Here is an 11034-nt window from a genome sequence, read left to right as displayed (position 1 = left end):
TCTCACTATCCAGAAGATGTTTTTGTATAAGACGTGCCCACGTCTAAACTCAACACCACTTCTGGTTCAGGAAACAAGATTCAAATATAAATGTGCCTCATCTTTTTTTTATTTTTGTGCTCCTTCAGAAGAATGCGCGCCACCAACCGTCCTCTCCGCCCCACCTGACCCACATCTCCGCTCAGTCCGAGAATCAACCCAGCCGACGCACAGCGCCTTCACTCCCATCTCGTGACAGATATCGTGGTTAATGCTCAATTTTTCAGGGGAGTTTTTTACTCTTACCTTTTTTGTGGTTTTTGAGCATCTACTTTTGATACATTGAGGACAATGTATGGATTAAGTGTGGGGGAGAGTATTTCATGCATGGTTTTTCTTTGAACATAATTTTGCTTCAAATTTTTTCCCAAAAAACAAGTATGCTTTAGTTATTGTTTGTGATTTTTCTCTTCAAAATTCCATATTCTTTCGATGTTTGTCCTTACATAATTTGGATTGTTTTGAATTATCGAATTAAGTTGAAGCATAATAGGGGATTAGCTTGAGTAGTTGAATTCTTATTTACTACACACTGGTTGATTACTCTTGATGATTGATTGAATGAAAAATGTGTGGGATTTGATACATGTTTACCCCTTTTGTGTGTTTTTGGGCCAATGAGCACTCACTTTCAGTATGCTTCATTTCTTGATTGAGTGATTTCCATACATAGTTAATTTTTCTAGAACTTGCTTTGTTATACATGTCGAGGACCACATTTTAGAATTGGATGCATCAAGAACGATAAGGGAATTTAGGTGAAACCACTTTTAGCTTTCGTAAAGAGCCTGCCCTGATTATCATCCTTAGAAAGCCAATTTTGAGCCTGAGCCTTTTTGTTTGAAATTAACCATGGTACAAGTAAATATTAAATCCTTTTTGTTAATTTCCCCTCTTTTGAACCTTGAATTGGAGGATTATATGAGCTTCTTCACATGAGAATTCAAATTATCTTGAGAAGATCGGAAGATGTTGGAATATAGTGATTCGAGTTGCAATCTCTTTCAGTGAAAAACAAAACAAAAAAATAGAGAAGAAAAAAAAAGCAAAATTGTGCAAAGGAAATAAAGAAAGAGAGATTGTGCAATGAAAAAAAAATTATATGTCTTGAAGAGAACATTTGAAGATTGAGTTCCATGTGGATAAGTTTGTATGACTCCTTCAATAAAACAGCTCAAATTCCTTTTCTATCAAACCTCGCATAAGCCCCATTACACCCTGTTTAAGACCCTGAGGTTTTTATGCATTCAATTCATTGACTAGTGGTGGGGATGTAATAGGTTAGCAAGCCTATGGTAAAAAATTTTCTATGTTTTGGCTTGAGAGTTTGTTGACACCCTTAAACACTTCGAGCGTATTGAGTGAATCCAATGTGAGGGTATTAGATCCCATTGCATTTTGATTTCGAAAAAGATTGATGGAGTGATTATTCATGTGTTTTGGTTTATGAGAATTTCTTCTACGAATTGTTCGTTCCTTACTTGTGTTTAGATTTGATTCTTTAAGGCATGACAATTTTGATTGTGGAAGGATGAGCAAAGGAAGAAAAAGGATTGATGTTGAGAAGAGTTATGAATTTGAACTATTGTACGCTTGAGGACAAGCATTGGTTTAAGTGTGGGGGAATTTGATAAGATGCATATTAGACATATATTCTATGATATTTTCCTCATATTTGAATAACTAAAATTGCTTAAATCATGGATTTTGATTATATTTCGTATTTTGTGGATTAGGTTGAAGATTTGGATAAAACAAGTTCAAAATCTAATGATTAGCATGATCTTCACAAAATCCCCAAATTAAGGAGGAAAAATCAAAATTCAAGAAGTTGGCAAGACCAGAAGAGGTTTTCGCATAAGGCGTGGGCACGGCTTATTCATCCTGAACTACCGCAGAAGAGGTCTTCAGTTAAGGCGTGGGTGCGCCTTACTAGTCTGTGTAACCCTAAATTAGGGCTACAAATTTACAAAGGAAAAAGAGTTTAATGACGGCTGGAAGACTCTTTTGATTTATTCTTATCTTTAGAAAAAGATGAGGGCATTTAAAACTCCTATTTTTGTGGGATTTTCTTTAAGGGAAACTTCCTTATCTATAAAAGGAAAATCCTTATAAAAGGGGAACTAGGGCTTTCATTAGTGATCATCAAGTTTTACATCAGTTTTCATCTTTATTTTCTTTTAGTTTTCTTTCAATTATGAGTAGTTAAATACTTTTGTTCCAACTGAAGGATAATTGAAGTTTTGGTTCTTCAAAGATTATGAGATCTAAATAATTTTCATTGTTCTTTTACTTCTTTGCTATTTATATATCTTCTGTTTTTATTAAGAATTATTGTCTTGATTGATTGTGAAAAGGATCCGTTGTTCAATTATCAGGTTGATAAATTGCCATTTAGAACTTTAAATCTGTAATTGTTTAAATGTTCTAATATTAGTGATAAAGTAACATGTTTTATTATGATTATGTTATGAAGGTATATAACCTAGTCTAAATTAATCGAGCTTGTGTATTTGTTGGCTAGAATTGGTGGTCCCTCTAGTGATTAATGTTGTTGATGGATTAAATCTTAAGAGTTTGACTAGTGTTGTTCATTAACTAGGGAAATAATCAAAGAGCTTCTCTTGATTATCGAGAAACTAAGGAGAGACAGGTTGTTAGAGCTTCTCAATAACCATAACCAATTTAGAGAAAAGTAGAAGATTTTATCATTGCATCTATGATCAATTCTCTGAATCAATTCTGAAATTATACCTTTAGTTGGATATTTCCTTAATATTAATTTCTCTAAATTCTTAGTTTATTATAATTGTTTTTTGTCTTTATTTTCATCAATTTCAAAACTCCATTTTCTTTGCTTTAATTTTCATTAGAATAAGTCTACTCAATCTCTGTGGATTCGATCTTGCTTATCATTACTACAATTTATATTTTTAAAAAGCAAGTATTATTATTTATTGGATTCGACACCTACCAGGAATGCATGCTTAAGTGTGAAGAATTGCACCCAGATTACAAAACTATACCAGAAGAAAATGAAATCATTGGTATTGATTTAGAAAAGGAATAAGATCATATTTTTCGAATATATTTTAATAAAATATTTAATACGGTACCTGCACTTTTAAAATGTTTAATGTGATAGTTATCTTTTAATAAAATATCAAATTCGGTATTTATTCTTTAATAAAATATTTAATGTAATATTTATACTTTTAAAGTTCAATGTGATTCATGTATTTTATTAAGATATCTATATAATATTTTATTTAACAAATTCAAAAATATTATAATAATACACAAAATGATAATTCAAGGATTATGTTAAATATTTTTTTAATAAATTAATTAAATTAAATATTTTAAATATATAATATTATATTTATATATTTTATCAAAATATAAATACATCAAATATTTTAAAATCACATATATCAAAATACATTAAAAAATAAAATTAGATTCAATTACCGAAACACATGGCTTTATTCCTTGAAACGCAGCGTTTCTTAATCTTTCCCAAATCTTTGTCATCTTCAAATCCACACTGAAAATTCTCATTTTTGTTGTTTGTTTTCTGTTTTTGGTATAGTAAAATCAATGGTTTCCTCTTCTTTATGATCTCAAACGACAACGTTTCGAAACAGCGAATGGAACCGCAATTCTCAAAGCACCGATCTTGCGGGCCGCCGTTGCACCACCAGCAGCAATTGAAAATGAAGGTCTCACCACCGCCGCAGCAGCACTCCGACAACGACCGGAGCAGCAGTGAACTTCGTGCCGTCGATTGCAACCTCAATTCCCTTTGCGAGCACATCCAATTGGAAGGTTTCAACGGCGGTTCCTTCTCCGACGTCGTCGTAAACGCCATGGAATCCACCTACCACCTCCACCGTCTAATCCTCTCCCGTAGCTCCTACTTCAGGTCATCCAAATCAACATTCAAGATCAAAATGCCTAAATTCTCATCAATCAAACACTAATTTTAGTTCTCTCTCTCTTTTAAATCAGGAATATGTTGCAGGGACCTTGGAAAGAAGCCAATGCTCCAATAGTAACGTTAAACGTCGACGATAACAATGTTAACAGTGAAGCTATCGCGATCGTGTTGTCTTATTTATATGGACACCATCCCAAGCTTAATGATAATAACGCATGTCGCGTTTTAGCTGCTGCATCATTTCTTGATCTTCAGGTCCTTAAACTAATCGAATCTTTTTCTTTTAAAAAAAATGTAGCTTGCATCATTTTCCTGTTGATGAAATTTTCTTTGGCATGTGAAATTGATGGCAGGATCTATGTGCCATATGTACGGACTTTATCATATCTGAGCTGTGGACTTCGAATTTCTTAGCATATCAGGTTTCAACATTCAAACTTCATTGTTTCTCTTCTTTTTCTTTTGGTGTATTAATCGAAATTTGAGTGTAAATTTAGGTGTTTGCTGAGAGTCAAGAGTACGGGATACATGGGGAAAGGGTGAGGAATGCTTGCTGGGGCTATCTTTGTCAAAGTGGTGCCATGGAATTGAAAGAGGTGAACCTGAAAAGGCCCTATTTATGGGTTTACCAAATTACATACTTGATTTTAGCTGTGATATTATGACTCAATTGTAGAGGAACTAACAAGAACTCGAAAATTTTGTCCATGTACTGTAGGTTAACAGTGAATGTTTTTGTTTGTCTTCAATAACTGGTCTGTGGTTCCCTTTCACTATGTAGGTGTTACCTAAACTTTCTTCTCAGACTTTACATGCATTGCTGACCTCTAATGAGCTGTGGGTTCACAGTGAAGATAAACGGTAAGATGTATAGGTGGCAGCCCCATAAACTTGGATTTTGTGGTTCATGTTTATATGGTTTGATGAACTAGTATTTTCATTTTTTTTAAAGGTTTGAGCTTGCATTGTATACTCTCCTTGCAAAAGGTGCTTTTCTCCAGACTGAACATTCCGATCAAGGAATTTCCTCTGATAAGATGGCAATGGGCAGTTCTCCTCAGTCTTCTAAAGCAAAGGGAAAAATTTTAGTTGATAGCTGCCCTAGTAAGAGATTGGAATCTGCAATGGAACGCCCAAGTCTAAGAGAAGATCACCTGGTTGAGCTTGCAGATTGTGTGGTTGACATCCAGACAGGTTTATCTAGCTCGGACCAACAGGTGCAGCAACCTGAATGTTCTCGCTCCGAGCCTATGTATGCTGTAAACAGTTATAAGTCTTCATCAATAAGTAGCCCGTTTCCAGATCCAGAGGGGATAAGAACTTCATGTTCATATGTTGAAATCCCAGTTGGCTGTGGAATGGCAATGGAGGGACCATCCGAGGAAGGCTCATGCTACCATTTGAATAACAATAATTGGCTTGCAAGTGATCAATCGAGGCATTGTTCTTCTGTGGACTCATCCTGTAGTGAGCTCATGTTGAATGATTGGGGAAGATATGGTGTAGCTTCTCTTTCTTGGGGTGGCAGAGTTGTGGGTAAAAGACGGGTAAAAAGCTACGCAAAAGGGAACTATGGGGCTCATGTTGAGGAATATGATTCTTTTGTCAATATATTTGAAGGGGGTTCTCTTCTATACTGCAACATGTCCTTTGAGGCACTTTTGAATGTAAGAAAGCAACTTGAAGAGTTGGGATTTCAGTGCAAAGCTGTGAATGATGGTCTTTGGCTGCAGGTATGTCATCTGTACCTGTTTGTTTCCATTTCTGTCATACCTGGTGCTAGGAAAGGGATGTTTGTTAAATGCTGTGATGATATTCAATTTGATATAACTACTATGCTAGTTATATATCATTTGTATTGATGAATAGGTTTAGGGTTGAATATTTGGGAAGTCATTCAATCTAGTGGTTTTCAAATAATCTGTTAATTAGATTAATATGGCAAGCCCTGTTTTTGCTTTTATCCTATTAGTTTGTATTTTCTTCCTTTCTAATATAGACATATATTTCTTTAAAATTATGGCCTCTGCTTTAAGAATTTTTTTTATGGATATGTAGATGCTATTAAGCCAGAGGGTGCAAGAAATTGGAGCTGACACATGCAAGAATTGCTGTCTTACTACTATGCAATGCGCTTGCAGGCAGCCTTTTGGACTTCCTCATGGAGTTGCAACTGCAGGTTTTTATGTGCAAGAGAACGATCAAAATCATCTAACTGGCAATATTGGCAATGTGTATGTGGCTGATAATGCACAAGGTGAAGGAAATGGCCTCTTTGGGCCAGTAGGAGTCCATGTTAGGAGACCTATTGATGGGTTGGCTGGTATTGGACGTGGTGCTACTTTTGTTCCTGCCACTGCATGGCCTCCAACTCGTTTTGTCTTTTCCCGTGTGCCCTTTGGTACAGGCAACAGGAATGGCCAACAGTCTCTTGCTAATTATTCAGAGGCTAAAGCTGAGCATGCCGGAGACATGTCTGGAGGTGGTTTAACAGCTCTGGTTGAGTTAAGCCAAGGAGGAAGTAATGCCACTAATGTTCAAGGAGAACAAACCGAAAGAAGTTATGTGACAGATATGCAAAACATAGTGCCTGTAACTTCTGCTGCTGAGCCAAGTGCTAGTGGAATTGCCATGCAGATGCTCGAGTCACCAGAACAGACCATTGGAATTGAGTGGGAGAGTGCAACTAGTTCTATATCGTTGGACATGAAAACACCTCTGAATCACTTCCCTCCCTTTCGTTTTGGGTAAGTAATTTTTGTCACACATAACTGTGGTTGGTGCATACAACTAGTGGAGGAATCATTCTTCCAGTTGGGGTCATAACATTGTTCCCTTTTCTCTGAATCTAGTGTATTATCAGTAAAACATTTTACATCTATTAGCTACCAATAGAACTGATGCTCTTGATCACATTCTTTGAGATTTTAGGGTGCCATCTGTTCTATAATGTAAATCTTCTTTTATTTGGTACTTCAAAGTTGAAGAGTTATTCTGATATATGTTCCATAAATTGTTGCTGGCTCTGCAGGGTTGAATTCGAGGATGTACTTAGGCTAAGTGATGGGCAAGTCGAGCACTCTCCTGAATTCTTTTATGCGGGTTCCCTATGGAAGGTATTTGAATATGACGATCCTTCCTGAGCAGTGGGACCGATTTAGTTTTACTTCAAATCTGTCTTAGCATCTCCCAGTGTCCAAATGTCATTGTAGATTTATCTGAAAGAGAATCACAGAACTAGAAAAATTATTGTTATGTGATGCTCTGGTTTTGAATTTTCTGGTTCCGGAACGGCCCCTAACACTGCTATGTATAAAACTTGTTGATGTTATTAGGCTTTTCAATTCTGTTTCCTAGGATTGTGTGAAGATCTGCATTCTAAGATCCATTTTGATTTACAGGTTAGCGTTCAAGCCTTTAATGACGAAGATCCTCAAGGACGTAGGACTCTCGGTAATGTTGAATTATTAACCTCAAATCCTTTTGTTCTTTTTTTTCAAGTTCATTCGAGATGATTTCGCAATTTTTTAAATGATTTTTCTCCCACTACAGGCTTATTCCTTCACCGGCGGAAGGCTGAAATAACTGACTCTCTGAGAAAGGTCAGTCCTTTCTTTCTCGATATCATAAAGTATGAGAGATTGTCTTTTGTTCCATTTCATCCATGGAACAATTTTTTTCCCTGTTTAGATCTTGGTGACAACAATTTGTTGTTGTCTTATTGTAAGAATGCAACCTTAACTTTTCAATAACACGCCTATTAACTAAATATATTCAGACATGGGTATCGGAATATGACCTAATCCTTCAGCAACATAAAAAAACATACCCGTATTATATACTCATATCTACATTCACATTCGAGTTCCAGTTACAATGAGAAACATCTTGTTTTCACTTTTCAGGTTCACATGTATGTGGATTCTCGGGAAAAGGTTACTGCCCGATATCAGGTAATCGGCATGTCTGTGTAATATCCATCAGAATCATACGCAGAGACAAAAGATGTGTTTTATAAGTACTAATCAGCTTATATTATCGCTTAATTTTCCAGCTAATATGTCCATCAAAGCGAGAAGTCATGGTGTTCGGAAGCTTCAAACAAAGAGGAACCCTCTTACCGAAAGCTCCCAAGGGTTGGGGATGGCGGACAGCTCTGTTGTTCGATGAGCTTGCTGATCTTCTTCAAAATGGTGCCTTGAGAATAGCGGCTGTGGTGCAAGTCGTCTGAAAATATTGATGTTGGAGACATGTCCAGACATGGTATGAGTATTTGCTCCTCCAAATATATACCTGTACCCGACATTCACATCTGGGTCCGATGATCAATTTTCGTGCAGATTTCTTCTCGTTACAGATGAGGCAGACGTACAGCTTGATATCCATTGATCTGTGCAGATTTTTACGTTTAGTGGATGATCAATTTTCAGCTGTAATTTGTGTTTGACTAATATCTTTTATTCCTCTTTCTTTCATGGTTAACTATATGCAAATCAAGTATAATGAAAGTACAGATAAATAAATTTTGGTCAAGTTTGTGTATTGTGTGTTTTTCTGTGAAATTTTGTTATTGGTATTTTAGTCTCGAATGATTGACATCAAATTTTGAGCAACTCTTTCTTTTATCTTTTTCAAAATAAATAATTTGATCAATTTTTTTTCTATTTTCTGAAATGTATATGTTTTTTAAGGTGAATTTACAACTTGATAAATAGTTAGTAATTAAAATCAAAACGGACATTTAAGATAGATTTAAAATTTTAAAGTTTTAATTAAAAGCATTGCAAATTTCAGGTTTATACAAATTTCTAAAAATAAATTTGATGTTTAAAATTGATTTTTATTCTTTAAAATCAATTCTTTTATTAAATTTAGTTCAGTTGACATTGTTATTAGTACAATCCACTGGAGGGTGTGAATTAAACATGTTTAAATGCTCAATTTTTTTATTTGTGTTGGGAAAAAGTTAAATAGTATAAATAAATTCATAAATAATTAATAATTAAAATCAAAACATAAATTTAAGATGGATTGAAAGTTCTATTTAAAAACATTGCAAATTTTATGTTTACACAATTTTTAAAAAAAGTAAATTTGAAATTAAAATTGATTACTATTTTTAAACGTATATTAATATATCAGTTAGAAAATAATTGCGATCAACATCAAGTTGTTAATTTCTTATATTTTTAATTTGGTCCCTGGATCTATCAGAATTCACAAATTGATCCTCAAAACTTTTGAAAATTACAATTTAACACTTAAATTCTCAACTTTCACAATTTATCCCAAAATTTAGGATTTAATTCATAAAATGCACATTTAAATTTATTCAGAAGTTTTAATTTAAATTTTCATACGTAAGATTTTATTATTTTTGTTTTGAACCCCACTAAACTTATATTTGGATGCTATGATGAAATGAAGAGATTTGAGGCTTGAATTAAAGCCCTGGAGGAGAGGATTAAGATTATTACCTTTAGAACCTCAAACTGAGCTAGCTCGTTCACCAAGTTACCACCTTTTTCTAGGTTACCAAAGAAGAAGATGAAAGCTTTTGGGAGAAGAAGATGACAAAGAAGAGTGGGGAAAAGAGAACCTCAGACGTGATATCATCAAACGGTCAAACCATTAAGGGTTTTCAACTTTTGTTTTAATAGGTGGTGTAATTGCTATTTGATCTTCTTAGTTTTGGTCTCATCTTAAAAACACATTTTTTTATCACATGTTGGGCCAAATCCAACCTCAAATCCAAAGCCAACTTGGTCCAAGTCCTCTTACAAGGTTAATGGATTTATCTAAATCCACCCGGGACAGCCCAAAACTATTAACTCGGGATTCGGAACGTTACAAAAATATTTTTTTATCAAAATAAGTACCTAAAATTTTAATCTATGAATATTTTCAATTAAAAGCTAGGTCAGTTAAAGAAAAAACATAAGCAAAAAAAGTGACCAATGACATGTTAAATAATTATTTACATAAAAATTAAAGAAAAATAAATTAAATATAAAAAAACATAACTCTCCCTAGATTAAAACAAGAAATAGAATATAACAACCTCCCATTTACTTCACCTTCTTCTTGAGGGAAGTTTTTTCCTATTTTTTTTAATTTAGTGTTTTTGAACCTTAACTCTTTTGAGTTTATGAAATTAAAAAAAACTATAAAAAATAAAATATTAAATATTCTTCTTTTTAAATCCTACTTTCCACATCCAATAGATAAATGTAAAGATGATTTAAAGAAGGTACGTGTACGATTTAAAGTACCTAAGGTCTATGATACATAAAGATAGAGGTGTGGATGATGACGTTACACACCGTATAAAGGCGGGTTGGCTAAAGTATATGGCTGCTACCGGAGTTTTGTGTGACAAGAAGGTGCCTCTAAAACTTAAGGGAAAATTTTATAGAATGACAATAAGACCAGCGCTGCTGTATGGATCAGAATGTTGGACAATCAAGAAGGATCACATAAGGAGGATGGAGGCCGCATAAATGAGAATGATTCGATGGGCATGTGGTAGGACTCTGTGGGATATGACACCAAACTTTGCTATTAGGATGTCTTTGGGGGTGGTGCCTGTATCCGAAAAATTGAGGGAGAGAAGACTACGATGGTTTGGACATGTCCTTAGGCGACAACCGTCGGATGCGGTCAGGAGGGTAGAGTCGATTACAGTCGACTATGCCAGGAAGAAGAGGACGACCAAGGCAGAAGTGGGAAGACTGCTTGAGATCTGATTTGAATGATTTAGCCCTTACCGAGGACATGACCGCTGATAGGAAAGTATGGAGACTTAAGACCAGGGTAGCCGAGTAGTGCAGATCACATCCATAGGGTGTATCATCTCTGTCTTATTTTAATGCATTTGTAGTTATTTCCATGACTTCTACTTTTAATACGTTTCTGTCATTGAAATTTATGAAGGCTTAGAACTAGGGTAGCGGAGTAGTGTTGCTTTAATTTAGGTTTTAACCCATTTGACTATATTCCTTCACGTTGCTTGCTATCGTTGACTTCTGTGTATCCTTCTCTTCATGTTTTCTCTT

At 34.8% G+C, this 11034-nt stretch overlaps 1 protein-coding gene across 2 annotated transcripts; it reads left to right on the top strand.

Annotated features, from left to right (window-relative positions):
• The first annotated feature begins 3622 nt into the window (after nt 1-3622).
• LOC120115657 lies at nt 3623-8461 on the top strand. 2 transcript variants are annotated; one of them, XM_039136289.1, is made up of 13 exons: nt 3623-3964; nt 4051-4234; nt 4333-4401; nt 4477-4575; nt 4761-4840; nt 4932-5712; nt 6038-6726; nt 7011-7095; nt 7381-7432; nt 7532-7581; nt 7885-7932; nt 8034-8242; nt 8320-8461. In XM_039136289.1, the coding sequence occupies exons 1-12, from the start codon at nt 3657-3659 to the stop codon at nt 8208-8210; spliced, it is 2622 nt and encodes an 873-aa protein (XP_038992220.1). In that variant the 5' UTR covers nt 3623-3656; the 3' UTR covers nt 8211-8242; nt 8320-8461. The 2 variants fall into 2 exon arrangements, with proteins under 2 accessions (XP_038992220.1, XP_038992219.1); XM_039136288.1 differs by having other exon boundaries at nt 8034-8461.
• The last annotated feature ends 2573 nt before the right edge of the window (nt 8462-11034 follow it).

This window comes from Hibiscus syriacus, unplaced genomic scaffold, assembly GCF_006381635.1.
Source record: "Hibiscus syriacus cultivar Baekdansim isolate YM2019G1 unplaced genomic scaffold, ASM638163v2 tig00110270_pilon, whole genome shotgun sequence".
In the NCBI taxonomy this organism is placed as follows: Eukaryota; Viridiplantae; Streptophyta; class Magnoliopsida; order Malvales; family Malvaceae; genus Hibiscus; species Hibiscus syriacus.
Note: the sequence above shows the minus strand (reverse complement) of the source record. Positions and strands in the feature narration are given on the sequence as shown.

Bases quoted from the DNA above. Each gene is read 5' to 3' on its own strand.
- LOC120115657 (XM_039136289.1), top strand. From the start codon at position 3,657: ATGATCTCAAACGACAACGTTTCGAAACAGCGAATGGAACCGCAATTC. The intron at 4,235-4,332 runs GTCCTTAAACTA...AATTGATGGCAG, and splicing joins CATCATTTCTTGATCTTCAG to GATCTATGTGCCATATGTAC. The intron at 7,582-7,884 runs GTCAGTCCTTTC...TTCACTTTTCAG, and splicing joins TAACTGACTCTCTGAGAAAG to GTTCACATGTATGTGGATTC.